Here is a 14947-nt window from a genome sequence, read left to right as displayed (position 1 = left end):
CACGTAGGCTCTGGAATCGGACTGCCTGGGTTCAGATCCCAGCTCTGCCACTGGATGATCTCATGCAAGCCCCTGTGCCCAGTTTTACATTTTTGTAAAAGAGGAATGCTAATGACATCACCTGCCTCATATGAGAAGTTGGGAGGAATAAATAAGGTACTACAAGTAAGAGCTTCGAAGGGCATTAATATGGTCATTTCCCCTAAAATAACAGTCCTCACACTTTATCAAAATTGTGCGCTTGCTTCTCTGCCTTCCCCAGAGGTTAGAAGCCCTGCTATTACACCAGTGCCAGCCACCATGCCTGGCGCATTTAAACTATTAAATAAGTGTGGGAAGAAGGAGGGAGGGAGAGGAAAAGGAGAGAGGGAGGGAATAGGAAAGGAGGAAGGAAGAATGAATGAAGTAGGCAATACTTCATGAAGAGTACAGTAAGCTACAAACATAAAATGAAATGAGAGCTTTAAATAAAAAAAACGTCAGTGGCGATGACTGTTAGAGATGAAGGTGGAGCCTGGTACCCTGGAACAAGCACACTTCCAAGTGACAGTGAAGGGATTTGGTAGCTCCGAGAGCACCAAGGGGAGAGGAAGGGAGGTAGACGGGAGGGGTTTTCTAGATTCCACACTTACAAAAACATCAACTTCAATCCTTATAAATGTGTTTAACCAAGTTTCTTCAAGTGAATACAATCCTAGGTCAAGTGACCTTATTTGGCCGTGGCATATTCTAATCTAAAAGGTTCCATTCGAAGTGAAGTATATGTTTTTTTGGGCTCCCCACTGCCAAGTTTTTATTTATACTGCAGTCACCAGTTCCCCAAAAACAGCAGTGTTGGGCAAGTTTTCATAACTGTTTATTCATTATAAATAGTAAATATTTACTGCACTTTTTACATGAAAGACATTTTTACAACACATCGTTGTTGGTTGAGGCTGCAACACAAAGATAGTACTTCTCTTGTTCCACCACCCTCTAAGACCAATGTACGAACTAAACTCGGCACTATGGCTAGTCGCACTAACTCTCTACGTCGTAGTTCTCAACTCTAACAGGAATGTATTTGTGCCTACCTCATTCATGGTTCCAAGAATAGAAAGAAATAAATAACACTGCCTTCCACCTTCCTGTTCCTCTTAACATCGCAAAAAAAAAAAAAAAAATTTATTGACATTCTAAAATGTCACCACACAAATGTTTGTAAACCTCAGTTCCTATTACCTTTTAATATTGGATATCAATGTATAATTTAAAAGTACATGAGAGCCACATGAACATTTCTGTTCTTGCCCTGCCTTTCATAGAAAAGAGAAGAATGTAAACGTAATCATTTTAAAAGCATTATCTTCTGACATGGTCTCTAATCAAAAGGAGCAAGCCAGGTGTTGGTTGTCCAGCAAATGGCGAACATCACTGCACTCTATCACAATGAATTATGGGCTGCGAAAATAAAAGCACCTGCAAAAATATATTTCTGATTTTGTTTATATCGTGCCTTGGGCACTGCCAAAGCATCATGAGGTATACGGTACTGCACACTGATAAGCAGATATGTGAATGCATGTCACTTCCTCTCCACCACGCCCTTCCCCTCACCCATGGGGGCTTCCAAACGAAGAGGAATTGGGAAAAAGTCCCACACCAAAAACAAAACAAGCTTTTCTTCCTGTTAGCCCCATATCCTGTTAGCAAGATGTGTCTGGGACATTTATGGACAACTAGATTACAAAGGAGGATACAATAACAAATAATTTATTTGGGAGGTCCTTTACATCTAGTCTAGTTTCCTAACAATGTTGGCATTTATTTTTATATCAATTTCCAGTGTGTACAAGTGAAGGGTTCCTCCATTCCTGCTTCATGGAGTGAGCAGTTTTAAAGTTGTAGAAGTGCCAGCATTGGACATTAAACATGTTATACTTTAGAGTATTCTCCTACTGTATTTTAGAACATTCTGCTTGCCCAAACCAGTCCTGGAAAATCTCAGATACGCATGTACACACACACACACACACACACACACACATATGCACACACAAGAATGGAATGTTTTAGCTTCTTGATCATCAGCACTGAAGAGCTGGGATATTCTGATATGTAGCCATGTTAAACCATTGCCTTAAAATGTTGCATTTGTCTTTTATTGCTCCGGGTCTTCCTCTTCTTCATTGCTTTTGTCCAACAAGTTCAAATGAATTTGAAACCAACTACTGGAGAAAAAAAATCAATCACTCTCTTTTGTCTCCTGTCAGGACCCCTCCTCCCTCCCAATAAAAGGGTAATTTTTTTTTTTCTGAGAAGATTCTTCATGTCTAGGCTGCGAACACCAGAAACAGGGCCAGTTTTAGCTTCAAGTGGACAGTTCTCTTATGCGATATCTGGCTTGAGATAATGAAAGGCACCTGGAAGGAAACACACGCAGCTATTTAGGTCGTGCTGGGACAATTCACAGTAAGGGGCAATATCAGCTACAGGCTGACAATGTCATATTTAATACCATGGTATCAAAGGATTGAAACTAATATTTTTATTCCTGAGACAAGTTTGACACAACTCTGTGTCCCTGGGATTATATCCCATGTGATCCTTGAGCTGACCTCATTAAGAACATGTGTTTCTAATGTTGGGGATTATTTCATTTTGGCCAACCCCTGTGTTTTACCTAGTGGCAATCAGGTTTCACGTCTCAGCAATTAATAACCACAAGATGTTGTTGACATCAGTTAAGAAAATAATTATACAAGGGAGCGCTTGCTGGAACAATCAGCTGGCTTTGCCACAAAATTGATACTGGGATATAAAGCATGATCATGCCTCTAGCTTCCCTTTCTTAAGCAAGAATTGAGTTTATCTCCCTTTCAGGAGTGATTACACCCTAGAAAGTCCAAGGCTTACTTTGTCCATACTGCCCATATTGGTAGCCTGTGACAGGGTCCATACTGTAGCCCGTGGTGCTATAGGTGGGTGGACAATAGGACTGAGATGTTGGCAGACTGTCCAAGCTCTTCATGTGGTCTAGTCTCTGACTGCAGCTGGCCGACACAGTGGTGGTGGGTTCCAGGCCCCCGGTGAGAGGGGAGAGCGCGTAGTCAGTCTGGGGCTGATGAGGTACCCCACCGTGGTTGGTCAGGAGTCCCATTACCTAAAATAAACAGGCAGATCGGGAAGAAGTTAAAATGCAGAGAGGACCAGATCGCAGCCCATAGCTCAAAGAATCACTCCCCAGTCCAGTTTTTTATTTCTTTGGAAATTTATTCAAAAGCTGTCCGGAAGACAAGACTCTCAATTCAAAGTGACAGAGATATTACATCATGCCCGATGATAACATCTGAGTGCAGTTTCAGCAAAAGAAAAAGGGGAGGGAGAAGGGAGGGAAAAGGAAAGGAAGGGAAGAGAGGAGGAAGGAGAGATTGAGATTACACCACGTCCCTGGTGATAAAATCAGGCTGGAATTTCAAAGAAGGGACAGAAAAAAGAAGAAATCATCGTATATGTTCATATAGAAAAAAATTTCTCATCCTTTATTATATCTGGAAGTTTCACATGTGATTTTAAAAAGGCATTTGATTTTTTTTTTAAAGAAACTTAAATGAATCCAAATCATGTTTTGTTTTTTTTAATGTATTTTGAGACCTCTGTGTCTTTTTTCATAGTATCCTTCTCAAGAAAGTTCCTCTCCTTACCTTGGCTGTCCTTTGGTAATTAGAAATAATTCCTCTCTCCTTGATGTTCCCTTGTCCTTTACTCATCCCTCCCACCGAATGTTCATTAGTTCTGTCACCTACTTTGACTGGTGAGAGCTTTGAGAGGAAAAACCTGCTCATCTTCACATCCCAGCACCTAGAACAGTACCCGGCACATACGAGGCGCCGAGTGAATGACAGTAAACGATTCTCCAAGTAACAACCTCCATCACTTATCCTTTTATTTCTTCTCTAAACCAACATTTCACAGACAAGAAGTGTTAAAAGGAAAGACAAGCCTGAAATGCAAACATGTTCTAAAAAGTTCAGTTTTTTGTAAATAACCCTGGAGAGCGAGACAATGTTAAAAAAAAAAAAAAAAACCTGGGATAACAGAACAACTTTAAGATCAGCATGGCAAAGTGTTTCACAAACTCAAGCTCACTGACCCTTTACGACACCTTGTGATAGAAGTAAGTGGATAATTAATTTTGCAGCTGGAAAACTGCCACACGAGAGAGGACATGATTTTTCTCAACGTTGTCCAATTCCGTGGCAGGGCTCAAAAGCAGCTGCAGAAGAAATCTACTGCTGGGTGAGGAGCACCCCAAAAAAACACACCTACTTACAAAGTATCGAAATGCAGGGTCTCACAATCATACAACATGTCCATAATGGTCCTGTTTTATTTTAGGAAGTTTGAAGCCTTATGGGGGTTAAAGTATAGAAATAAGAACTAGAAGAGAGGGCAGAAATGAAAACCAAGCCCTGACTCTAAGCCATCATGCTAACCACAAAGCAACCTTACTCAAAGGTAATTCAGGCAACAGAATCTTGGAACTAGGAGTTCCAGGAGGGCAGGCGTCAGGCTCAGGCAGGGAGCTCTAGTTTTGCATCCCAGAAAGCAGGACAACTCAGATTCCAAAAACAAGGATCCCATAATTCCTTTTGGGAAGGGTTTGCATAATCCCAATAGCTAAGCAAAATCTTCTTGAACTAAAGCTTTAAACTGATCCATTTGCAGTTAGCCCCAAAAGACAAGCAGTGAGAGAGAGAAAGAGAATCTGTTTACCACCTATGGTCACTAGAACAAGGGTTCTCTAGGGCCCTACCCAATACTGTTTATAGTATGTTAATCTCTTCATTTCCTCATTTAAAAAACTTGATCATCACCAAGAATGCATTTAAATTATCTCCTGGATGTTTTTCCATCTACCTAGATTCTTTCCTTTTTGTCTTTCTTTGAGCTTATGTAGATAATTTCATAGTGTATACTTGGAAAATTCACAAACTTCAATTGATATACTAATTTATTAAATATTTTATTTCAGTCCAAATTAGGCATGTCTATTAAAAGAAGAGAGTCTTTAAATTAGAGATTGTTCAGTGCCAAACACACTCTTTTTCAAATCATTTTTGTGTGCTAAGCTGATGGGTAAGAATGTACAGGGAAAATAAAAATATGAAAAATGTGGTTTTTTTAAATAAAAGAGAATAATGACACAGGCAAATCTTTTACCATAAATAAGTTGTGTTAAGCAAAAACCAAGAATTTAGAAAAAGCAATTTTGTGACTGTTTCAGTTCAGAAAGGAAAGATATCCAGTGATACTGCATAGGAAAGACGTATATTTTTAAACTAACAGTGTCCTTCATGAAGATACTTACTTGAAACTCAGTTAATGGTATGTCACTTTAAGGGAGAAATGGAATACTCTATGTACAGTTATAGTTAAGCTCAGAGCAGAATTTTATTCAAAACATGCACACTCTCCCATGAGCTATATGTACATTTTTGTGATAAATTTCTTTTTAATCCCTCGCCATGCATTTCTTGTTTGCATAACTTTGAAGACAGCAATAACTTTGTTTATGGGTGGGGAGGGGTTGGTGGGACCACGAAGATCCTAAAAGAGAAGAAACAAGTCATTGCTACAAGCAAAAATCAGCCTATGATGTTGTTCATGGAGCAACTTTTTGGAGTTGCTACATTAGAAAATTCTTTAGGACAGGATTTAACCCTAAGACCTGGAAATATATCTATTGAAGGAGGGAGAAGATCCCTGTCTGCAGGGCCATATTCGAGGGCAATCGAAAAATAGCTCCTCCAGGCTCAGGGCAGAGGACCTCTAAGACATCCTAGAATATGACCTAATAGGAAGCCTGCCTGTTGGGTCTTCGTGTGTCAGCATTGTCACCTACCGGAGGCTAACAAGGGCACCTGCTTTAGCCTTAGCTCTCAGCTCTGCAGCCAATACCTGCAGGCGCTGATGTGAGGAAACGAAGGGGACCAGAGCACCCTTTGACTTCCCTGACAGAGCCCAAGAGACCGACATTCTCTCAGAAGTTCTTATATCCACTATGAGAGTCACAGTGTTACAATCATATCTCAAGAACTGTATAAGGATGGGGAATGAGGCATTCATTTCTTCCTATATTTGGTTTGAAATTGAGATTAATAAATAACTATAACGATTTATTTCAATATTTCCCATTGAAAAAACTTGGGAAATATACCCTATTTTCATAACCTGTCATTTAAAAATTAAAAAGAAACTCTATGTTAGGAAAAAAAAAGTGAATATATCAATAGAAAATGCATTACTTTCCCCTAACACAATTTAAAACCTCAAAACTCAGCGGAAGGGTCCCATTCCACTTTTATGTCTGTTTCTTTAAAAGCTATTTTGTGTTTCATGTGGTTGACAGGAAGCTATGGAAATTTCTTTCTATGCATAAAGAAGTTGGTAAATGAACTTCTTAGAACTCCCCCAATATGGTTATGGAATGTCTTCTAGTCAGATTTTCTCTTGAAGAATATTTTCAGAATTTCTTTCATAATGCTTTTCCTACAGCAATTTGTAATTCAAAGCCTAAAATAAAAATCTCCCTTTATCGTAAAGCGGACTTTTCTTTTCTCCTTTTAAACCATTAGCAGGCTATTTCTGCCATGGGGCTGGCATTTTTTGCCTAATTTTTTTCATAATTTGGGGTGGGAGGGAATCTCAATTGTCTGGTTTTCACAAACAATTTCAGAGAAAAAGAAACAATTCAAGGCTACCCAAGTTCTATCCCCTGAACACTGATCACATTCTTATTAAATGCCAGGTAAATCCAGGAGACGCAATGACCAGAAAAGGAAGTGAGTGGAGCTCTTTTTTTTTATTTCTAGTTGTGAGGCATCTGAAAAAAGTCCTTTTAGCAGATTTCTAAATCCATACCTCCAAAATGTTTCCCAAACATCATTTCTAAATTATTTCATGGATAACCTTTAAAAACAAATTCTAATCCTCAGAATCTCAAGCCCACACTTTTCCCGCCGGTTCCTCTGTCTTTTGCATTATCAGAGACATTTTCTGAAGATCTCTTTAACTCATTCTCAAGTTTCAGAATTCCAAATAGGTTGTTTATATCTTGATTGGAAGATTTTATGGTTCAGGAAAAACTAACTGTTTACAATTACTTCATGCCGTATTTCTCTTGAATTAATTTTCCTATTGTAAGATTAAACATAATAGATAAAAACTATGGACCAAATTAAGATTTACATTTAAAACTATGTGTCTGGAAAATATTTGTCTTGGCACAAGAGTTATGGTTTTGCCGCCAGTTGAAAGTGCTCAGAGCTTATCAGAAATCTAAAATGATTTAGCAAATTATGGTTTACATATAGGTGCTTCTATTTTCCTTAGTAGGAATCCTGGTTCATGTCTTTCTTGCTCTTAAAAAATCAGATGTTCTTCTAATTTAACATTTAATAATGCACATTTAGTTGCTTTTTAAAAAAATCATTGTGAATTACAGCTTTCTATAATATAAAGGGCTTTTTTAGCCTCATACCCTTCCCTCCAAAAGTCTACTGACTACATATTTTTTTTATTTAGATATAACATATATTCAGAACCAAACAAAAATATTCAAATATTTTTGGCTAATATGGGTGTTACTGGAGTCATCTGATGGTTACATTTCAGTGATTGTATCTTTGAGATTGAAAAAAGCCTAAATTCAAACAGCAGAGACTTTCTGGAAATGTCTTCAGATTCAAATGCCTTAGGAATTATCCTGCAGTTGATTAGCATCTAAATAATTAGATTTTTGGTCCTGTCTGTTTGAAAGCTGTAAGAGGGAAGTTGCCTAAAGGCAGAAGTTTCTCTTAAGGTATGAATGGTGACCTTCTCACCCATCCTGAGAGTTATAGGAAAGGCATGGCTGACCTTTACCTAACCAGCTAGAAAACCTGTGCACATAAAATGCCCAGTTAAATATGTCCTTATTTTTTCTTGTAATCCTTAGCTCACATTTTCCTAGTAACTATGTTTAATGCATGATGAAAAAGATGAAGAGTGCCAGACAAGTGGGGTTCATATGTGGCACATATTTCCAAATTTCATTTGTAAAGCCTACAGTAAGTCTTGTCTCAGTTAAACTCTAAAGGACATATATATATATGCTTTTATCTCTAACCCTGTGACCAATTACGGAAATAACTTATATCTTATCAATTCTTTAGAATACTTATTTCTCAATAGAGCTAAGTGGTTAAATTGATAGCAATATTCTTTAGGGACTGATGACTAAAATATAAGCCTAGACAAAGAATTAGCATAGGAATGGCTTTCAAAAGGTATATACATATCCTATGTATATATACACACACACACACACACACAGAGTTTACTTCAAGCCAATGAACAACCATACCATAGCCATCTATTACCAATAAAATAAGGCCCATTAAGGAAAAGCTTATTCCACCTAAATGAAAAAGTATGCCAGTTAATACAGTTAGCATTTGACTATGTTAGACCCACCATGGGCATAATAAAATTCTCATATGTTTTAATTCATTTACGCATGCCTGCATTTAATATGCTTTGTGACCATGTCTACAATTAATATGATTTATGAGAAAAGAACATGTGCAATATTGGGAGTATAGCATATATATTTTTTTCTTCTATGAATGAAAACTATAACAAAACAGCTCAAGGAAAACTATTGGCCGCTAGCATATTAAGACGGACTGACAGAGCCCTGAGTAAACTTGAGGGAGTTAATGATATCCTCTTATCTGACCCTGACACATTTGCAGCATGTAATTTACAGAAGCTCTGTCCAGGGAATCTTGACAAATGCTCCTAAAGATGTCAGGGCAATGTTCCATTCTAATGTAAAACAGATGTGGGTCAGATACCCCCATTCATCACTTAACACCGAGAGTCTCCAACCCTCTCTGGGAGGAATGACATTACCTGCTGTTAGCTCTTCTCATTCCAGGACATTTCTCACAACCACAGTAGCCCTAAAGAAGGTGCACTCAAACCTATCACCATTTCAAAAACCAGTCTGAGAACATGACTGTGGAAAATCAAACATATATCTTGGTTTCATTTCATGACTACTTCAGGATACATTTACTAAATATTAATTGACCCTTTGAGACTTAGGATTTTAAATATAGAAGAGGAAAAGCTCTACGCTTGGGCAGCCCACAATACTTTAAGGAGATAACTTTTAAATATTTCTCTCATTGCCCATAAACTAAACTTGCATTTAAGGACACGCAAGACCGATTCACCCTAATAAATTTATAAATGCATTCCTTGCTGAGCCTTAATGGCACGGCTTCGCTCACAAATAACTTAGAAATAAGGGTTTCAACTCTGCCCCTCCCTTTGCTTGGGAGGGTCGACTATGCTGTATTCCCGTTCCCCTGAAAATTTCTCCTCCATCTAACACTCTAACAACATGGAGAGCAAACATTCTGACCCACTAAAGCGTGGAAAGTGGTTACCCAGCTCAACAAGGAAATTTCTTCTTCTTTCTTTCAGACCATGTGTGATGTAGACAAATATTTCTGTGACTGCCCAAAGTCAACATCATAAGACTCCACCTACCAAATGTCTGAAGACTATAGAAAAGAAATTTCCCTTCCCTTCTCCTCCTTGTGAAGAATGCTGTGTCCTTAAGATGAAGAAAAAAAAAAACAACTGAAAAGACCTAATGATACTGATTTAAATGTGGTACTGATGAGTAGATGTCAGGAAAAACACTTCTATTAACCATGGGAAAGCGGAGAATAGTCTTGCAGAAGTCTGAGAATGAACATACTCTTTGAAAAATGCTTTCTGGTTTGTTTCAGAGGCTCTGTGGCAAGGCAGAAAAAGCATTCGTTTACTATGCATGGTACTTGTCTCAACTCCACACATGTGAGACATCTGAGAACGCAGTCTTCCAGGAACAAGAAGCTACCACACCACTAAGCTAAAATCCGATTTACCTTAATTCTCACACACACCCAACTCTAAGGACACTAAACCAATAATGACACTGTGTTCTTTTCTCCACTCGAAAATGTATTTGTGCTCCTGATCATAAATTGGGCAGTGGCTATGTCTCCTACTGCACAGGCAACCTGGTATAGGCTGGCAACATCCAGGGGCCACAGAGAAGTCACTTACATAGTTCTTTTATCTACAGAAATTAAGTCTGCTCCTGAAGATCTTAACAAAATAAAATCTTAGTAATCTAAGGATTAAAAGAATGCTCCTCAATTGGTTAACTCAAAATCACTTAGGTTGTTCCTTACATTCCAAAATTTTTCTATTGTACCTATTATTTTAACTACCTTTTTTCCTTTGCTGATGAGAAAAAAGCATCACTGTGCATCAGATTCCCCTGCCTTTGAGGTAAGTAGCATGCTCCTAATTTATCCAATATCTAGCACAATAGAAGATGGACTGCATATTTTCAAAAATGTGTTCATGTCAATATTATATTTTAGTAAGTCTTATTTTCATAAGAATAAAAAAAGGAAAACAATAGTCCAAACCTCTTCCCTCCCCCTTCCTAGCCCGAGGCAATGAAGGATGGTTGGCTCTTGTTTTAGTTGTAGTGGGTTTTCATGTTATTATGATCTGAATTACTCCAACAAAACCAGTTTTAGTACATTGTATTTTGGGGTACTACCTTATCCAGGCATATTAAAATTACTGCATTCTGAATGGACATCAATATGAGTCCTTAATTCTTTCAAATGTCTAAATGGAATACTCAAAAATACTCTGGTCCTTAGAGAAACTGCCTTTTCTTTCATGTGACTCAGTTTCTACATTTGCTTTATTTGCCTTGGACAAACAAAAGTATATTTTTTATCAGACGTTTGTATAATATTAAGTAAACCATAATGAAGCCCTGTTGTAATATTATTCCTTTATCAAAAAGCATTTAAATTTCCTAAGTACGATGTTCCTCAATATGGCTCTATGGGACAATTCTTTTTCAGTATCTTCCAAGTTTAACAAGAAGATGCAACATAAGATAAGATAGTTCGAACAACCTCTCTGAAGACACACAGCTAGTAAGTGGCTGATAAGTCTTGGAATCTAGTGCTTTTGACCTTGGGGATTTCTTTAGATCAATGGGTTACATTCACACTATAATCAATTCATTAAACAGGAAATCTGTCTTTTCTTTACTCCCTCCTCTGCCTTATCTAAACATTATTAAGCAGTTTATAGCCTCTTGTTTAAAATTAGTCTCCCCCCTCCCCAGTTCTTACACAGAGGGCTGACAATGTGTTGAGGTCAAAGATAACATCAGACATTAATAGAAAGAAACATGCACCTGTGGAAAAAAAACCAAGGGAATCGTTTTAGAAATGGATGGATCATGAGTTCAGTCTCCACCTGGTTTTCTATCATTCAGTATTTCCTGTGAAACGTTCCTCAAAATGTGATAGTTTGGTATTCAACAAAAGTGCTCCATGGTCAAATTAGGGAACATGGAGTTAAACATGTTCCATACTATAAGACTTGTCAGAGCCTTTAGAAGGCTAACGTGCACTGGAACACTGAAAGATAAAGTGATATAATTTGTGACTTTCACCAAATTTTTTATTCAGAATACTTTTCCCCTAAACGACTGTTCCATGGAGCCTGTTTTAGGGAACAAACCTTTATTATGAGGCATGGCTTGGTTTCGGGGTGTTCAAATAGTACCATTCCTCTAGAAGCTTATAGTGGGTAGAAGTGGATACATTATAATACAATACAGCTTTAATAAGGTATATAGTAATGTAGCACCAACAGAGGCTAAAACAAGAAATTCTGCCTGGAAGAATCACAGAAAGATTGACATTGAGTTAGAACCAAGAAGTCATACAAATAGAGGGTCAACTCTACGGGGAGTATTTTTTTTTTTTTTTTAGACAGGGTCTTGCTGCTCTGTCACCTGGTCTAAAGTACAATGGTGTCATCACAGCTCACTGCAGCCTCAAACTCCCAGCCTCAAGCAATCCTCCCTACTTGGCCTCCCAAAGTGCTGGGACTACAGGTATGAGCCACCGCACCCCGTCTGCAGGGGGTATTTTTAAATCTCAAAACAGATGTAATAGCTTAGCTAGAGTTTCTCAATGCAAGGTGCTCAAAATGAGACATCGGTATTTTGTGAGAAAGAAAGGATAATAATTTCTTTAAATAATGCATGCTTCCTCCATCAGTTCAGTGCTGAGGATTACTGTGCATTCATTCCACAGCTAAGAAATATTCCTTTCAACGTAGAAATACTACCCCATGATTGTACAAAGTACCCTGTCTCCAGAGGTCTCCCAATTTGCTGTCTGTTCCATTGATCAGCAAGGACAATGCAATCTCTAATCTCAGAAACTCCAGTTTACTGAACTCAAGCTACATGTCAAGAGTAATTTTTAAATATCATACTATACATTGAAAAATATACACCTCTGATGAAACCCAGACTGTTTAGTAGAGACAGATTCTTTAGGGGAAAAAAACAAAAAATAGTACACAACTAATGGTTGAATCAAGTCTTCTGTGTCTGTAGTACAAAGCACACATTCAGCCTCTAATTGAATAAATATGCAAGTATTCAGATTTCTGAAGATACTGCCATTTTGCAAATGCAGTAATAAATTAAAAGCTTTACATTGCATTCCAACCACATATAAAGAGTTGATTCAGGCCATTGGTCCCACACTAGTATGTAGCATAGGTTTTCTGTGTATTATTGACTACAAAGAAAAACTTTTTATTCTGGTAGCTTAGAGAATAAGCAATCACACTCCATTTTTTTTCTCCTCAATGGCTAGAAGAATTCAAATGGGCCTAAAAGCCATAGAGTTGTTGCATTTGATTTGCCCAACGTACAGGAGAACATAGCTGACAAGAGTTTCTGTTTAAATCAACTCACCAGACATGAAAAAATTTAATTCAGCAAGAAAGGGTTTTCTTGTGGCTCATTTCAGTGACATGATGTAAGATTCAGTCACTGGCTGCTACTTCCTCCCTTTCTTTAAAAAGGAGATTTTGGCCAAGTAGTTGTTTCTCTCACAATTCTCCAAATCTAACTAACTCAAGAGGCTATGACTAGAGCTGACATAAACCAGGGCTCTTCTCATGTTCTTTAAGTGCAGCAACCACAGCCTTCAGAGAAAAACCAAAGGCACCAGGTCAATTACAGCCTGCATTGATTCAACAAATGGATTAACAACAACGTTTTCACCACGGAGCAGAACATCTCAAAAACCTGATATGGCAGAATGGAAACATGCGAATGGCCACTGGTTATTCTGGTGCAGCTGAAATGCGCTCATTTATGATCATAAACATCCTTGAGCCTTCGTAAACATGGAGGCTTCTGAAGCCCTGGTAATGAGCTCATGAATTGCTTTAGAAAAGAAACAGAATGACACACAAGCCTTTGAGAGGCTGCCACTTTTGTACAAAATGTCTTTCTGTCCCACCTTTGTTTGACACCCAACAAATCTCTTTAATCAAAACCACTCCTTTTTCTCCCACAGATGAATTTCTGGAAAGTATGAAGGGAAGGAAGTGCCTCCATTGGGAAGTGGGCTGGTGGCAGGCCACCTGCTTGTCTGGTTCTTTGCAATGACAAAGGGAAGCTGGGGGCACAGAATTTGCAACCTGTTGTGTGAAACGGACAGAACAAATGGCTTATCAGAAAGACTAGCATCAAGGAGCTTCTGGATGTGCACCTGAGAATGTCCAGGATTACAGCTATCTTAAAATAAGAGGTGACTCTACCACCAGGGTAAATCTCATTGCTTTTACCTGTATCAACAGCACAAGAGAAGGGCAAGGAATCACCATGCCACAGTGAAAAAGATTTTCACTGGAACAAATGAAACAGAAAAGGACCCACTGCAACCATTTTTAATGACTACATCCCATCCACGTAACAAGCTGATCCGTACGTAGTAAGCCCTTACAACTTCAATGGACAAACAACCACCATCTTGCCTTGCAGCTAAAGAATTTGAGCTCATTATTAACACTGTGGTCCAAAACATGACAAGCAAAATCAAAAGCAGTCTTGAGTTTTGTGTACACATATTAACACTTAAATGCTTCTCCCTAATAAGTTTCAGGATTAACAAATGTTTGTCAAAAGAAACTAGGCTGAGCAATTGAAATCTAATTTGAAATGGAACCACGATAGTCTAATACATATATGCATGAAATGGAGAGGCTTCCTAATAAGCGTAGCTGACACCAAATATGCAATTTACATACATTACACACTAATAATCTCAATTTTAGTATTATTCTTTAAAAGCAACTGGATGGGTAGTTGAGTTAGAGGTTTTCTTTTGTAAAATGTGAATAAGAACAAAAGTTGATCCTGATGTCTTATACCATTAATCACAGTCTTGTTAGCGCAAAGATCTCTCTGCTCTTTCTGGGTCTATTTCAGAGATGGCGTCTCGTCACTGCGAGGCTGTGATGATTCAACCAGACTTAATAGATGAATGGCCGATAAACTTGATGAGATCTGCAGACCTACTCTTTGTTCCTGAGGTGCTGAGTGGTGGGTAAACATTCAAGCGTTTTCAAGCCTGGTACACAAATCTTTATGAGAATTTTTTCCTTCCTTCGTAGATTATCCATGAAATAGGACAGGTGTACTGGTTATTCAATTACATCTAACCCAAGACCTGGACAAAATTTGAAACAAGGACTCAGAGCATATAGTTCTTACCATGGGGATTTATTAATTACAGTTAAATGTTCTCTAAGATGACATTTTTTTTTTGTAATTTAAGCTTATTTTCTTATTTTGTCATTGGTTTCACTCATAAACCAGAAACTAAAATCTGCCCATCTGCTCTAAACAAAAAATGTGTTCATAATAATCTAGATTTATACCAAATGTATTTTTAAGTATTACTGAATTGAGAGGTACTCAAAATTTATGGCCTCTGAGGTTGCAAACAGAACTTCC

At 38.0% G+C, this 14947-nt stretch overlaps 1 protein-coding gene across 3 annotated transcripts in view; it reads right to left on the bottom strand.

Moving 5' to 3' along the window:
- Nucleotides 1–2140: 2140 nt before the first annotated feature.
- Nucleotides 2141–14947, bottom strand: part of PAX3 (paired box 3) — a 90609-nt gene continuing 77802 nt past the window's right edge. For 2 of the 3 annotated variants that reach the window (XM_069466887.1, XM_069466888.1), the window contains exons 8-9: nucleotides 2896–3142; nucleotides 2368–2402 (exon numbers count right to left, since the gene is read on the bottom strand). In XM_069466887.1, coding sequence (XP_069322988.1) covers nucleotides 2368–2402; nucleotides 2896–3142 — 282 coding nt within the window. Of the gene's footprint in view, nucleotides 2208–2367; nucleotides 2403–2895; nucleotides 3143–14947 lie in introns of those variants that run through there. The other variant, XM_069466886.1, reaches the window with a different exon arrangement.

Source organism: Eulemur rufifrons, chromosome 1, assembly GCF_041146395.1.
Source record: "Eulemur rufifrons isolate Redbay chromosome 1, OSU_ERuf_1, whole genome shotgun sequence".
Classification (NCBI taxonomy): domain Eukaryota; kingdom Metazoa; phylum Chordata; class Mammalia; order Primates; family Lemuridae; genus Eulemur; species Eulemur rufifrons.
This window is presented reverse-complemented; position numbering and strand designations above follow the sequence as displayed.